Source organism: Prionailurus bengalensis, chromosome B1 (assembly GCF_016509475.1).
Source record: "Prionailurus bengalensis isolate Pbe53 chromosome B1, Fcat_Pben_1.1_paternal_pri, whole genome shotgun sequence".
Taxonomy (NCBI): Eukaryota; Metazoa; Chordata; class Mammalia; order Carnivora; family Felidae; genus Prionailurus; species Prionailurus bengalensis.
In genome coordinates, this window is record NC_057344.1 from 42,615,805 (window position 1) to 42,633,077 (window position 17,273).

The window sequence follows — 17,273 nt, forward strand, 5'->3', positions numbered from 1 at the left end:
ATGTTCCTGTTTATACCACATTTTTTTTTTTTAATGTGGTTGTTTCTCTTTCTGTTTTATTTCCAGGACTTTATATATACAGGATACAAATCTTTTCCTCAGTTATATACATGATAGCATTTTTCAGTTTGTGCCTTGGCTTTTCATTTTCTTTATAGTCTATTTTGAGGAAAAGAGGCTCTATTTTAGTGAAATGAAGTCTATCATAAAAACATCCTCATCTTAGTCATTAGGAAATCTTCCTTAGTCCAAGTACATATTCTCTTCAATTCTCTTCTAAAACATTTAATTTTTGTCTTTTACATTTAAATTCTTAATCCATCTGGAATGAATATATTTTTGTTTATGACACAAGGAGCCAATCCAATCAATGTATTCTTTTGCTCTGTGCTGCCATATGTATCGATAATCAGTCATTCTAGCACCATTATGTTCCCTTCTAATCTATCATTTCCTCTGTGATATAGTAACATTTCACATATGTGTGGGTCTGTATGTCAGTTCTGTATTAAAGTTTTGGGTGCTCGTTGTTACTGCTGCCCTATATCATCTGGTCTCAAATTTTTTAGTTTTATATGTCATGATGACCGACAAGGCAAATTTTCTCACCTTGCTGTTAAATATACATATATTTATTCATTTACTTTTTACATGGCATAACAAACTAAACATTATTTTATATTTACAACTTCCAAATTTTTTAAACTTCTTGTTAAAAATAAATATGGAATTTTAGCTCCATCATCATGTTAATGCACTTTGGCCACAAGACTACATTCATACACATACATGCAGGCACACATTATTTTAGAAATTCCTTCTTATTTCACAGCCACATAGCAGTGCTTATTAAGATTAACCATACAAAACAAAAGTTGACCATACATTTCATTAATTTCATTATTTGTCAATGTTTCTTAAATGCTCATTTTTTTCTCTCCTGAGTCTTTTTTTTTTCAAATTTTTATTCAAATTCTAGTTAGTTAGGATTCAGTGCAATATTGGTTTCAGGTGTAGAATTCGGTGACCCATCACTTACATACAACACACAGTGTTCATCACAACAGGTAGCCTCCTTAATACCCATCACATGTCTAGCCCATCTCCCATCCACCTCCCTCCATCAACCCTGTTTCTTTTCTATCTTTAAGAGTCCCTTATGGTTAGTTTCCCCCTTTCTTCTTTCTTTTTTTTTTTTTTTACCCTCCCATATGTTCATTTGTTTTGTTTCTTAAATCCCATATACGAGTGAAATCATATGGTATTTGTCTTTCTCACACTGACATATTTTGCTTAGCATAATATACTCTAGCTCCATTCACATCATTTTATTTATTTTTTTATTTTTTTATGAAATTTATTGACAAATTGGTTTCCATACAACACCCAGTGCTCATCCCAAAAGGTGCCCTCCTCAATACCCATCACCCACCCTCTCCTCCCTCCCACCCCCCATCAACCCTCAGTTTGTTCTCAGTTTTTAACTGTCTCTTATGCTTTGGCTCTCTCCCATTCTAACCTCTTTTTTTTTTTTTTTCCTTCCCCTCCCCCATGGGTTCCTGTTAAGTTTCTCAGGATCCACATAAGAGTGAAACCATATGGTATCTGTCTTTCTCTGTATGGCTTATTTCACTTAGCATCACACTCTCCAGTTCCATCCACGTTGCTACAAAAGGCCATATTTCATTTTTTCTCATTGCCACGTAATATTCCATTGTGTATATAAACCACAATTTCTTTATCCATTCATCAGTTGATGGACATTTAGGCTCTTTCCATAATTTGGCTATTGTTGAGAGTGCTGCTATGAACATTGGGGTACAAGTGGCCCTATGCATCAGTGCTCCTGTATCCCTTGGATAAATTCCTAGCAGTGCTATTGCTGGGTCATAGGGTAGGTCTATTTTTAATTTTCTGAGGAACCTCCACACTGCTTTCCAGAGCGGCTGCACCAATTTGCATTCCCACCAACAGTGCAAGAGGGTTCCCGTTTCTCCACATCCTCTCCAGCATCTATAGTCTCCTGATTTGTTCATTTTGGCCACTCTGACTGGCGTGAGGTGATACCTGAGTGTGGTTTTGATTTGTATTTCCCTGATAAGGAGCGACGCTGAACATCTTTTCATGTGCCTGTTGGCCATCCGGATGTCTTCTTTAGAGAAGTGTCTATTCATGTTTTCTGCCCATTTCTTCACTGGGTTATTTGTTTTTTGGGTGTGGAGTTTGGTGAGCTCTTTATAGATTTTGGATACTAGCCCTTTGTCCGATATGTCATTTGCGAATATCTTTTCCCATTCCGTTGGTTGCCTTTTAGTTTTGTTGGTTGTTTCCTTTGCTGTGCAGAAGCTTTTGATCTTCATAAGGTCCCAGTAATTCACTTTTGCTTTTAATTCCCTTGCCTTTGGGGATGTGTCGAGTAAGAGATTGCTACGGCTGAGGTCAGAGAGGTCTTTTCCTGCTTTCTCCTCTAAGGTTTTGATGGTTTCCTGTCTCACATTTAGGTCCTTTATCCATTTTGGAGTTTATTTTTGTGAATGGTGTGAGAAAGTGGTCTAGTTTCAACCTTCTGCATGTTGCTGTCCAGTTCTCCCAGCACCATTTGTTAAAGAGGCTGTCTTTTTTCCATTGGATGTTCTTTCCTGCTTTGTCAAAGATGAGTTGGCCATACGTTTGTGGGTCTAGTTCTGGGGTTTCTATTCTATTCCATTGGTCTATGTGTCTGTTTTGGTGCCAATACCATGCTGTCTTGATGATGACAGCTTTGTAGTAGAGGCTAAAGTCTGGGATTGTGATGCCTCCTGCTTTGGTCTTCTTCTTCAAAATTCCTTTGGCTATTCGGGGCCTTTTGTGGTTCCATATGAATTTTAGGATTGCTTGTTCTAGTTTCGAGAAGAATGCTGGTGCAATTTTGATTGGGATTGCATTGAATGTGTAGATAGCTTTGGGTAGTATTGACATTTTGACAATATTTATTCTTCCAACCCATGAGCAGGGAATGTCTTTCCATTTCTTTAAATCTTCTTCAATTTCCTTCATAAGCTTTCTATAGTTTTCAGCATACAGATCCTTTACATCTTTGGTTAGATTTATTCCTAGGTATTTTATGCTTCTTGGTGCAATTGTGAATGGGATCAGTTTCTTTATTTGTCTTTCTGTTGCTTCATTGTTAGTGTATAAGAATGCAACTGATTTCTGTACATTGATTTTGTATCCTGCAACTTTGCTGAATTCCTGTATCAGTTCTAGCAGACTTTTGGTGGAGTCTATCGGATTTTCCATGTATAATATCATGTCATCTGCAAAAAGCGAAAGCTTGACTTCATCTTTGCCAATTTTGATGCCTTTGATTTCCTTTTGTTGTCTGATTGCTGATGCTAGAACTTCCAGCACTATGTTAAACAGCAGCGGTGAGAGTGGGCATCCTTGTCGTGTTCCTGATCTCAGGGAAAAAGCTCTCAGTTTTTCCCCGTTGAGGATTTTGTTAGCTGTGGGCTTTTCATAAATGGCTTTTATGATCTTTAAGTATGTTCCTTCTATCCCGACTTTCTCAAGGGTTTTTATTAAGAAAGGGTGCTGGATTTTGTCGAAGGCCTTTTCTGCATCGATTGACAGGATCATATGGTTCTTCTCTCTTTTTTTGTTAATGTGATGTATCACGTTGATTGATTTGCGAATGTTGAACCAGCCCTGCATCCCAGGAATGAATCCCACTTGATCATGGTGAATAATTCTTTTTATATGCTGTTGAATTCGATTTGCTAGTACCTTATTGAGAATTTTTGCATCCATATTCATCAGGGATATTGGCCTGTAGTTCTCTTTTTTTACTGGGTCTCTGTCTGGTTTAGGAATCAAAGTAATACTGGCTTCATAGAATGAGTCTGGAAGTTTTCCTTCCCTTTCTATTTCTTGGAATAGCTTGAGAAGGATAGGTATTATCTCTGCTTTAAACGTCTGGTAGAACTCCCCTGGGAAGCCATCTGGTCCTGGACTCTTATTTGTTGGGAGATTTTTGATAACCGATTCAATTTCTTCGCCAGTTATGGGTCTGTTCAAGCTTTCTATTTCCTCCTGATTGAGTTTTGGAAGAGTGTGGGTGTTCAGGAATTTGTCCATTTCTTCCAGGTTGTCCAATTTGTTGGCATATAATTTTTCATAGTATTCCCTGATAATTGTTTGTATCTCTGAGGGATTGGTTGTAATAATTCCATTTTCATTCATGATTTTATCTATTTGGGTCATCTCCCTTTTCTTTTTGAGAAGCCTGGCTAGAGGTTTGTCAATTTTGTTTATTTTTTCAAAAAACCAACTCTTGGTTTCGTTGATCTGCTCTACAGTTTTTTTAGATTCTATATTGTTTATTTCTGCTCTGATCTTTATTATTTCTCTTCTTCTGCTGGGCTTAGGCTGCCTTTGCTGTTCTGCTTCTAGTTCCTTTAGGTGTGCTGTTAGATTTTGTATTTGGGATTTTTCTTGTTTCTTGAGATAGGCCTGGATTGCAATGTATTTTCCTCTCAGGACTGCCTTTGCTGCATCCCAAAGCGTTTGGATTGTTGTATTTTCATTTTCGTTTGTTTCCATATATTTTTTAATTTCTTCTCTAATTGCCTGGTTGACCCACTCATTCGTTAGTAGGGTGTTCTTTAACCTCCATGCTTTTGGAGGTTTTCCAGACTTTTTCCTGTGGTTGATTTCAAGCTTCATAGCATTGTGGTCTGAAAGTAAGCATGGTATAATTTCAATTCTTGTAAACTTATGAAGGGCTGTTTTGTGACCCAGTATATGATCTATCTTGGAGAATGTTCCATGTGCACTCGAGAAGAAAGTATATTCTGTTGCTTTGGGATGCAGAGTTCTAAATATATCTGTCAAGTCCATCTGATCCAATGTCTCATTCAGGGCCCTTGTTTCTTTATTGACCGTGTGTCTAGATGATCTATCCATTTCTGTAAGTGGTGTATTAAAGTCCCCTGCAATTACCACATTCTTATCAATAAGGTTGCTTATGTTTATGAGTAATTGTTTTATATATTTGGGGGCTCCGGTATTCGGCGCATAGACATTTATAATTGTTAGCTCTTCCTGATGGATAGACCCTGTAACTATTATATAATGTCCTTCTTCATCTCTTGTTACAGCCTTTAATTTAAAGTCTAGTTTGTCTGATATAAGTATGGCTACTCCAGCTTTCTTTTGGCTTCCAGTCGCATGATAAATAGTTCTCCATCCCCTCACTCTCAATCTAAAGGTGTCCTCAGGTCTAAAATGAGTCTCTTGTAGACAGCAAATAGATGGGTCTTGTTTTTTTATCCATTCTGATACCCTATGTCTTTTGGTTGGCGCATTTAATCCATTTACATTCAGTGTTATTATAGAAAGATACGGGTTTAGAGTCATTGTGATGTCTGTATGTTTTATGCTTGTAGTGATGTCTCTGGGACTTTGTCTCACAGGGTCCCCCTTAGGATCTCTTGTAGGGCTGGTTTAGTGGTGACAAATTCCTTCAGTTTTTGTTTGTTTGGGAAGACCTTTATCTCTCCTTCTATTCTAAATGACAGACTTGCTGGATAAAGGATTCTTGGCTGCATATTTTTTCTGTCTAGCACCCTGAAAATCTCGTGCCAATTCTTTCTGGCCTGCCAAGTTTCAAAAGAGAGATCAGTCACGAGTCTTATAGGTCTCCCTTTATATGTGAGGGCACGTTTACCCCTTGCTGCTTTCAGAATTTTCTCTTTATCCTTGTATTTTGCCAGTTTCACTATGATATGTCGTGCAGAAGATCGATTCAAGTTACGTCTGAAGGGAGTTCTCTGTGCCTCTTGGATTTCAATGCCTTTTTCCTTCCCCAGTTCAGGGAAGTTCTCAGCTATTATTTCTTCAAGTACCCCTTCAGCACCTTTCCCTCTCTCTTCCTCCTCTGGGATACCAATTATGCGTATATTATTTCTTTTTAGTGTATCACTTAGTTCTCTAATTTTCCCCTCATACTCCTGGATTTTTTTATCTCTCTTTTTCTCAGCTTCCTCTTTTTCCATAACTTTATCTTCTAGTTCACCTATTCTCTCCTCTGCCTCTTCAAGCCGAGCTGTGGTGGTTTCCATTTTGTTATGCATTTCGTTTAAAGCGTTTTTCAGCTCCTCGTGACTGTTCCTTAGTCCCTTGATCTCTGTAGCAAGAGATTCTCTGCTGTCCTGTATACTGTTTTCAAGCCCAGCGATTAATTTTATGACTATTATTCTAAATTCACTTTCTGTTATGTTATTTCAGTCCTTTTTGATCAGCTCATTAGCTGTTGTTATTTCCTGGAGATTCTTCTGAGGGGAATTCTTCTGCTTGGTCATTTTGGATAGTCCCTGGCGTGGTGAGGACCTGCAGGGCACTTCCCCTGTGCTGTGGTGTATAACTGGAGTTGGTGGGCGGGGCCGCAGTCAGACCTGATGTCTGCCCCCAGCCCACCGTTGGGGCCACAGTCAGACTGGTGTGTGCCTTCTCTTCCCCTCTCCTAGGGGCGGGATTCACTGTGGGGTGGTGTGGCTCGTCTGGGCTACTTGCACCCTGCCAGGCTTGTGATGCTGGGGATCTGGCGTATTAGCTGGGGTGGGTAGGCAAGGTGCTCGGGGGCAGGAGGGGCAGGCTTAGATCGCTTCTCCTTAGGTGATCCACTTCAGGAGGGGCCCTGTGGCAGCGGGAGGGAGTCAGAAACGCTGCCATGGTTTGGCTCCGCAGAAGCGCAGAGTTGGGTGTTTGCGTGGAGAGAGCAACTTCCCTGGCAGGAACCGTTTCCCTTTGGGATTTCGGCTGGGGGATGGGCGGGGGAGATGGCGCTGGCGAGCGCCTTTGTTCCCCACCAAACTGAGCTCTGTTGTCAGGGGGCTCAGCAGCTCTCCCTCCCTTTGTCCTCCAGCCTTCCTGCTTTCTGAGCAGAGCTGTTAACTTATGACCTCCCAGACGCTAAGTCGCGCTTGTTGTGGGAACACAGTCCGTCAGGCCCCTCCACTTTTGCAAGCCAGACTCGGGGGCTCTGCTTGGCCGGCGAGCCGCCCCTCCACCCCGGCTCCCTCCCGCCAGTCCGTGGAGTGCGCACCGCCTCGCCGCCCTTCCTACCCTCTTCCGTGGGCCTCTCGTCTGCGTTTGGCTCCGGCGACTCCGTTCTGCTAATCCTCTGGCGGTTTTCTGGGTTATTTAGGCAGGTGTAGATGGAATCTAAGTGATCAGCAGGACGTGCGGTGAGCCCAGCGTCCTCCTAAGCCGCCATCTTGCCGCCTGTATGTATGTATTTTCCATTCACATCATTTTAAATGGCAAGATTTTCCTTTTTGATGGCTGAGTGATATTCATATAGATGAATCTGTGAGTAATATTCATATTATATATTAATATTCATTACATATCATGTATATTCATTATATATGTGTACCACAATTTATTTATCCATTCAATCACTCTATGAACATTTGGGTTCTCTCCATAGTTTGGCTATTGTTGATAATGCTGCTATAAATATCAGGGCATGTGCACCCCTTTGAATCTGTATTTTTGTATCCTTTGGGTAAATACTTAGTAGTGCAATTGCTGGATTGTACGGTAGTTCTTTTCTTTAACTTTTTGTAGAACCTCCATACTGTTCTGCAGAGGAGAAAAGTGTAAGAGGTTCCCCTTTCTCCTTATCCTAGCCTTATCCTGTTGTTTCTTATGTTAATTTTAGCCATTCTGACAGGAGTGAGGTGGTATCTCATTGTGGTTGTGATTTGTATTTCCCTGATGATGAGTGATATTGAGCATCTTTTCATGTGTCTGTTAGCCATCTGGATGTCTTTGGAAAAATGTCTATTCATGTATTCTTCCCATTTCTTAACTGGATTATTTGTTTCTCGGGGTGTTGACTTTAGTAAATATTTTATAGATTTTGGGTACTAACCCTTTATCTGATATGTCATTTGCAAATATATTCTCCCATTCTGTAGACTGCCTTTCAGTTTTGTTGGTTGTTTCCTTCACTATGCAGAAGCTTTTTATCAAGATGAGGTCCTAATAGTTCATCTTTGCTTGTTTCCCTTGCCTCTAGCAACATGTCTCATAAGAAGTTGCTATGGCCTAGGTCAGAAAGGTTTCTGCCTATGTTCTCCTGTAGAATGTTGATGGTTTCCTGTCTCACATTAGGTCTTTCATCCATGGCGAATTTATTTTTGTGTTTTGGGTAAGAAAGTGGTCCAGTTTCTTTCTTCTGCATGTTGTCATCCAGTTTTCCCAAAACCATTTGTTGAAGAGGCTGTCTTTTTTTCCATTGGATATTCTTTCCTGCTTTGTCAAAGATGAAATGACCATATAGTTTGGGGTCCATTTCTGGGTTTCCTATTCTGTTCCACTGATCTGTGTGTCTGTTTTTGTGCCAGTACCATATTGTCTTGAGGACAAATGTCTTGAGGACAAGCTTTGCATTAAAGCTTGAAGTCTGGAGTCGTGATGCCCCCAGTTTTGCTGTTCTTTCTCAGGATTGCTTTGGCTATTTGGGGTCTTTTGTGGTTCCATACAAATTTTAGAATCGTTTGTTCTAGCTCTGTGAAAAATGCTGGTGGTATTTTGATAGGGATTGCATTGAATGTATACATTGCTTTGGGTAGTATGGGCATTTTAACAATGTTTATTCTTCCAATTCATGAGTATGGAATGTTTTTTCCATTTCTTGTGTCTTTTTCAGTTTCTTTCATAAGTGTTCTATAGTTTTCAGAGTACAGATCATTTGCCTCTTTGGTTAGGTTTATTCATATGTATCTTATTGTTTTGGGTGCAGTTGCAAATGGGATCAATTCCTTTATTTCTTTTTCTGCTGCTTCATTACTGGTGTATAGAAATGCAACAGATTTCTATATGTTGACTTTATATCCTGTGACTTTACTGAATTCATGTATTAGTTCTAACAATTTTATAACTTTTGGGTTTCCTACATAGAGTATAATGTTCTCTGCAAATAGAGAAGAAGTTTAACGTCTTCCTTGCCAATTGGATGCCTTGTAGTTCTTTTTGTTGTCTGATTGCTGAGGCTAAGACTTTCAGTACCATATTAAATAGTAATGGTGAGAGTAGATAGATATCCTTGTCTTATTCCTGACCATAGAGAAATGGTTCTCAGTTTTTCACCATTGAGGATGATATTAGCTGTGGATCTTTCATATATGCCCTTTATGATGTTGAGGCATGTTCCATCTATCCCTACTTTGTTGAAGGTTTTTATCAAGAATGGATGCTATATTTTGTCAAATGATTTTTCTGGATCTGTTGATAGGATCATATGGTTCTTGCCCTTTCTTTTATTACTGTGGTGTATAACATTGATTGATTTGTGAATATTGACCAACCCTTCAGTCTAGAAATAAATCTCACTTGATAATGGTGAATAATTCTTTTCATACTGTTGAATTTGATTTGGTAGCATCTTGTTGAGAAATTTTACATCCAGGTTCATCAGGAATATTGGCCTGTAATTCTCCTTTTTAGTGGGGTCTTTGTCTGGTTTTGGAATCAAGATAATGATGACCTTGTAAAACGACTTTGGAAGTTTTCCTCTCATTTCTAGTTTTTGGAACAGTTTGAGAAGACTTTTGTTTGTTGGGAGATTTTTGATTACTGATGCAAATTCTTTGCTGGTTATGGATTTGTTCAAATTTTCTAGTTTTTCCTGTTTCAGTTTTGGTAGTTTGTATGTTTCTAGGAATTTGTCCATTTTTCTCCAAATTGCCCAGTTTGAAGGCATATAATTTTTCATAAGGCTTTATTATAATTGTTTGTATTTCTGTGGTATTGATTGTGATCTCTCCCTTTTCATTTGCGATTTTATTTTCTGGGTCCTTTCTCCTTTCTTTTTGTTAAGTCTGGCTAAGGGTTTATCAATTTTATTAATTCTCTTGAAGAACCAGCTCTTGGTTTTACTGATCTGTTCTGCTGTTTTTGTTTGTTTGTTTGTTTGTTTGTTTGTTTCTCTATCACTTATTTCTCCTCTAATCTTTATCATGTCCCTTCTTTCATGGGCTTTAGACTTTATTTATTGTTCCTCTTCTAGCTTGTATATTTGAGACTTTTATTTCTTCTGTAGATAGGCCTGTATTGCAATATGCTTCCTTATTAGGACTCCCTTTTCTGCATCCCAAAGGTTTTGAACTGTCATGTTTTCATTTTCATTTGCTTCCATATGCTTCTTACTTTCATTTTTAATTTCCTGGTCAACCCACTCATTCTTTAGTAGGATGTTCTTTAACTTTCATGTATTTGTGGTCTTTCCATAATTTTTCATGTGGTTAACTTCAAGCTTCATGGCATTGTTGTTATAAAATATTCATGGTATGATTTCAATCTTTTTGTAGTTGAGCGGTGATTTGTGCCCCAGTAAATTTTCCATTCTCTAAATGTTCCATGTGCTTTCAAAAAGAATGGGTATTCTGCTGCTTTAATATGTTTAAAAACATTGATTTCATCACAGCCATTTGTTCTGAACCTTCTTACTGCTTTTTGACTTACCCCTTCTCTTTATATCACATGGTAATTTGATATTATCTATTCATGTTCAGGAATGGTGGTCAGTTTTACCAGAAATAATAGCTAATATAGCTTCCCTTATCATGTTTACAGAATACTACTGAGATTCCTCTTGTGTAGCTTCCTGTGAGTAAGTCTGTTGCCTGTAATGTTTTGTAGCAGTGGAGTGGAGAAAGGGGGCGCTTTCCGGAAGAAGATGGATGCATCTAAACCAAAAACAAGTTTGTTTGTTTTGTACCTAAACATAGATAGATATATTGGGGCTTTCTAAGAGCAAGGTGGTTGGCCTTGAGGTACTTTAAGATCAAAACTGTAAATTCAATTATTGTGTTGCCTGCGCAAAGTAAAGGTCTCAAGAGAACATGTTTTTAGTCTGTAGCTCCATATATGGCCCTGGAAACCATAATGATTACTTTTTATGACTGATTTCCAATTGATTCAGTATGAGCCTGAGCTGGTGAAGTCCTTTTTTAAAAATCTTTTTTTTTTTTTATTTAAAAGTAATCCCTACACCCAGTGTGGGACTCAAACCTACAACACCAAGATCAAGAGGTTCATGCTTTACCAACTGAGCAGCCAAGTGCCCCAGTGAAGTCTTAAAAGTGGTTTCATGTAGTTAGATGTTTTTTTAAGTAATTAGAAATGTAGAGACTGGCCAAGAGTGTTTTAATAGTTTCCTAGGGCTGCCTCAACTAATGAACACAAACTCAGAAGCTTAAAACTATAGAACTCACAATTCTGGACAATAGAAGTCTCAAATTAAGGTGTTTTAAGGTTGGTTCCCTCTGGAATTTCTGAGGGACAATCTGTTCCATGTTCCTTTCTCAGTTTCTGGTGATTACCAGCAACTGTTGACACTTTGGCTTATACATACATTATTTCTATCTCTGCCTCTATCTTCATATGGCGTTCTTCCCCAATTGTTCGTAGGTCTCTGGCCATATTTCTTTCTTCTTATAAATACACCAATCATATTGGATTAGAGTGCACCCTACAGTATGACCTCATTTACCTTGATTTTATCTGCAAAGACCTTATTTCCAAATAAGGTTACAGTCACAGTTTCCAAATGGACACTATTTCTGGTGAAACACTATTCAACCCAGTAGAAGTGTCTGGGGATTATTTTCACTGCTGTACTAAGCTGTTTCCCCATCTCCCATGTATTCAGTGGCCAGAAGTTAGCTGGACACTCCTAGCTTTTTCTCATTGATATTTAACATATGAAGAGCACCAATTCAATGAGTCCTTCATTTCACTCATGACAGTTTAATCAAACAGAACCTGAGGAAAGCCTGGTGCAGAGAATTGTGTAGATCACAAATTGAATCTTAATCTGTCCTTCTACAGACTATCCCAGACTCCACCTTGTTTCTATGTCCTGTTACTCTGACATGGGAGAGGGAGGCTACAGAGGCTTAATTTACTTTGGTTGAATGGTTGGCATGCATACCACAGACTCTGATGTAATTTGCTTGATGTGATACAGTTTTTTAAGTTTTATCCACCTTTGGTACTTTCTCTTGTTTTCCTGCATTTAAAGATATTTTATTATTTTTCTTCTTCTTCTTCTTGTATTTCTTTGTCATATTGATAAGACTTTATGCAGCAGGAAAATACATTCTTAGGTTTAATTTTCCATCTTCATAAATGTTGAAGACAGTCTCTTGAATCTTTTCCAGGATTTCTAATCTTGTGCCTGAACTTAGCAGACATCTAGGAAGTATATTTAAATGCATTAGTATTTATAGATACTAAATATGTTTAAGTCAGTGATGGAGAGTTTGAGAGAATGAAAAACCTTTCTTGTATCTCTGAAACCACATGGTATTCCATATAGGTGGGATTAAAGCTGATGGAGAGGAGACTAGATGGAAATATAAATATATATTGAGCACTATGAAGTAGCAAGGAATACAGAGGGTTATTCAAAGCCATGTAGTTTCCACAACTCTATGACACCAGAATTACTCCTCTTCTATAAATAAGGAAGCAGAGTTACTTGGGTGGAGTAATCTGTTTACAAGTTAGATAGCTACTAAGTGATAAAAACCAAGATTCAAACTCAGGTCTTTCCAAATCAAAGTCTATATTCTACCAATTATATCTTCTTATTATTACTGTGTGGTAATGTCAGTACTTCCAGGACCAAGAAATTTCACTGTCTCTTATTCACTCTTGGAAAATATTGCTTCTTTTATCAATTATTTTTGCAGAGCTACCAACCCTGACTTTAAAACTCAGCAATTCTCTTGAGTCCAATACTCTCTAAGACCCGGATGGTAAAATTAAGGCAGAAGAAACCTGACCATGTGACATGCAATGAGGACACTGAGAATTTCTATGCTCATCCTTCTCAAGGTAGACCTTATCCATCAACTTGCCTACAATTCCTAACCAGACTGCCTTCCTTTTTTAGGCAAATATTTGTTGAGGGCTTAATATGTTCCAGAAATTGTTTTGTGCAGACTCTGGAAATTTTACAGAAATACATGTGTCATATGAAGAAGTAGTCATTCCACTCTTTAGGAAATGTGAGATACCCTTTTTGGTAATCTCAGGGGCAACATTTGGTGTCGTTGGGTCCTTGACCCACTTTCACAGTGCTGAGAAAAAAAAGTGGTACGGGGATGAAAATAGGAAGGTGAGAAGAACTTAAGGGGAATAATGAAAAAAAGATATACCTTGTCCACTTGAGCTTGAAGCTGGTGACTCTCAATCAAGTGAGGGAGTTTGTTAGCAATTTCCATCCAAGGTCTATAATGATCTGGAAGTTCTTTCTGCATTCAAAATATAAACATCTCAGTATTTCTGACCTCTTTGGGAAGCAGCATCAGGGCAGTAGCTTCTTTCAAATTTCAGTCTTAAAGTAGAATTCAGGTCAGTTCAGTTGAACAAATATTGAGAATTCACGCCATGCTGAGACTTATGCTAAGCACTGTACACTCACAGATGACTGAAATACAATCCTTGGGCTTAAGGAGCATATGGTCTACTAAGGCAGAAAAAAGTGTAGTCAGATATATCTGTGTATATGCAGTGCAATATGTTCGGTTACTGATATGTGTATAAGTTTAATAAATTGCAAAGAAGAGGGAGTTGCTAATTCTGTCAGTGGTTGTAGGATATTAAAGGGAAGTATTTGTAGAAATATGAGAATTGGGGCTAGTATTAGAGTCTGAAAGTGACTTTGGTATGTGACAATTTGAAAATGGGAAGGCAGTAAAAAAGAAGAGATAGTGGATAAATAGAGATAACTCCTTCTTGGGACTACAGATGATTCAGTGTTACTGGAATATAAAGCTCAACAGAAAAGGTGATAGCAGATGAGACTAGAAAATCATATCAAATGTGCTTTCAATAAAGTACATAAGAACTTTCTTTTCATGTTGTGTGTGGCATGGTTTGATTTGAATTTTGTTTATAAGATTTGTTTATAAGATTTGAAAGTCAGACTAGGAAGGCTTTGAAATACTAGTTGAGGACTAAATTTAGTTAATGGCAACGAATTTAGAAAAGAAAAGGCATGTATTCAAGAAATATTTGGAAAGTAAAATTAAAATGATGAGATGATCAAATTTAGAGATGGAGGCTAAAGGCATGATGACTTCTAGTCCAATAACATTGCCTGTGTTGGACCCATGGTTTAGCCAAGTAGAACATGGGCTGAATTTCAGCAATCCTAGCTCCATCCCAGGAAATGGCACACTGTACCTGTTACTGTAAGTAAATTTTCATTGGAATACAGCCACATTCATGTGTTTACATGTTGTCTATGGCGCTTTCACACAGCAGCAGAATCGGGTAGTTGCAACAGAAAAACCATATGCTATGCAAAACTCAAAGTATTTACTATATACAACTCCTGAATATTTTTTTTTTAATTTTTTTTTCAACGTTTATTTATTTTTGGGACAGAGAGAGACAGAGCATGAACGGGGGAGGGGCAGAGAGAGAGGGAAACACAGAATCGGAAACAGGCTCCAGGCTCTGAGCCGTCAGCACAGAGCCTGACGCGGGGCTCGAACTCACGGACCGCGAGATCGTGACCTGGCTGAAGTCGGACGCTTAACCGACTGCGCCACCCAGGCGCCCCCTGAATATTTTTTACAGAAAAATATTTGCCAACTCCTGAATCCATCCCTATGGTAAGGTCTGGGCCTACATTTTCAGTGTATAAACTGTACAACTGAATGTTGTGTTTCTGGGTTAAGAAGGAAGAGGTCATAAGGATGATTGACATGTTTATGAAACAGGTAACTGAATGAATTGAAGGGAACACAAACTGAAACAAAAATGCAAGGGAATGTCAAGGAGAGGGCCCAAAAATAGTGAATTTATTTTTTGATATATACAGCCTAAAATGTCTGTGGAATTTCAAGATATGGCCACATATTGGGCAGGCGCATTTACAGCTTGAAGTTCAGGAAAAAATTATTAGAAATACATAGTTAGGAAGCATAATTGCAGTAGAAACTTCACATTACTTCAAACCACAAAAGTGTGTAAAGTTATTTGGGAGAAGTTGCAAAGTGAAATGAAAAGACTGAGATCAGCACACGCGAATTTTGACAAGGCAGGCAGAGGAACTGAAACCAGTAATACAGATCAACAAGAGGTTCAATGAGTCAGAAGGGAATCACCCTACAGGATTCAAGACGTCAGATTTCAGATAAAAAAGGAATCATCAGAAGGTCAAATGTATCATTAGAAAGTAAAAGAAAGACACTTTCTGAGAGGGGCCAAGATGGCGGAGCAGCATGAAAGTTTTTTTTTGCCTCTCTAGTCCCTGAAATGCAGCTAGATTAACACCAAACCATCTTACACACCTAGAAAATTTGATTTGAGGATCAACACAACAATCTGCACAACTTAAACCAAAGACCCTTACAGGTACGCAGCATGGAGAGATGAACTTAGGGAGCGACAAGTCTCACATGGTAGGGAGCTGTTTTTGCTTGCAGAGAGAGGATGGACATGGGGGGAGAGTACAGTAAAAGCACCCCTCCCCAAAACAACTGGAGAGAAAAAGGAAATAGCCACAAAGGACTGAACAGAAAAGGGAGAAAGGAAAAATGAGAGGGTTTAAATTCCATTAAGACTCTATAAACAGGGAGAGAACAGAGTCTGAAACTCTGCAGCTCAATACCTGGAGGAACTCTGCTGGGGAGGACTAATCCCCAGGAGCAGAAAGTGAGGTCTGAGGGGTTCTCGGGTCACATGGGAAGAGATGGTTCTCATTTTGGGAGGACATTTGGTAGAGACTGTACAGCTTCACCACAGGCAAAGATCCTAGTGGACCCAGAGAACAACCACATTCACTGGTGTTGGAATAAGGATGTTAAGGGTGAAGCTTGATGCCAGATGTGTGTTGTGATTTACCATAATCCCTGAAATGCTACTGCTACACCATTGTGCCAACATTTTCTGGGGCAGGCTGGCACCCAGCCACAGTCTCTGGGCATATACAGCATCATGGTCACATGAATGTTCCATTGCTCTGCAAGACCCTCCTCCAGAGGGTCTGAGAGGGTCAAAGCTACAGGGCCTTCAGAAGTGAGGGATTTGGAAACACACAGCCCCATCTGAGATAAAATTTGGGAAGGAGGTGCTGCCTGGAAAGCTGATGGTTTGGTTGTGGACAGTGTAGAAGCAAGGAGTGGACTGAAGACAGAGAAAAGTAGGGGTGCTTGATTGTCCTATGGGGAGAGCACAGAGTCTGAAACTAGGGACTGGGTAGCTGGGTGACACCATTTTCTCCCCTGCTGCACACAGTCTTACATGCCTACACACACCACAACCATCAACCCCAGTAAACTAAGCAGCACTATCTAGTGGAGAACGGAGCTGCTACAGCAAAACCTGCCCAACTGGGCCAACCACACTCTTGAGGAACACCACAGGTCTCTCTGCCAGCTTAGTTTGCGGACTGTAAAGTGCTTCATAGTTTGACTTCCAGGGGAAACTAGAGGTAATTTCCATCGTATTTCATTCTGTTCACTGACCCATTTATTTAATTTTTTTTCTTTTTCTTTTATTCGTGAATACAGAAAGAGAAAAAAAATATTTTATTTTCCAGTTTTATAAAAAAGATTTTCTTTAATTTTCTTCTACTATATTTTTTGTAAATTTTTTAAATTCTATTTTACTTTCATCATTTCATTTTATTCTATTTTCTTGTGTTCATTTTTTAAATTTTCAAATGTTTTCTTTTTTTCTTTTCTCTATTTTCCGTTTTTTTCTCTATTGTGCAAAGTTTCTTTCAACAACCAGACCAAAACACAGGATATAGCATCCTTTATTTGATTTTTTTGTGTTGTTTTCATTTTTTAATTTTAATTTTTTTTAATTTTATTAATTCCTTTTCTTCCTTCAAAATGATGAAACGAAGGAATTCACCCCAAAAGAAAGAACAGGAAGAAATGACAGCCAGGGACTTAATCAACACAGATACAAGCAAGATGTCTGAACCAGAATTTAGAATCATGATAATAATAATACTAGCTGGGGCTGGAAAATGCATAGAATCCCTTTCTGTGGAGATAATAAACATGAAATCTAGGAAGGATGAAATTAAAAATGTTATAACTCAGATGTAATCTTGAATGGATGTCACGGTGGCAAGGATGGATGAAGCAGAGCAGTGAACCAGTGATATAGAGGACAAACTTATGTAGAATAATGAAGCAGAAAAAAAGAGGGAGACTAAGGCAAAAGAGAACTATACAAGAATTAGAGAACTC

At 38.6% G+C, this 17,273-nt stretch overlaps 1 protein-coding gene across 1 annotated transcript in view; it reads right to left on the reverse strand.

Moving 5' to 3' along the window:
- IDO2 (indoleamine 2,3-dioxygenase 2) overlaps positions 1-17,273 on the reverse strand; it is a 79,566-nt gene that overhangs the window by 37,819 nt on the left and 24,474 nt on the right. Inside the window, exon 2 of the mRNA XM_043563501.1 lies at positions 13,215-13,310. Within this exon, the coding sequence (XP_043419436.1) occupies positions 13,215-13,310 (96 nt within the window). The remainder of the gene's footprint in view (positions 1-13,214; positions 13,311-17,273) is intronic.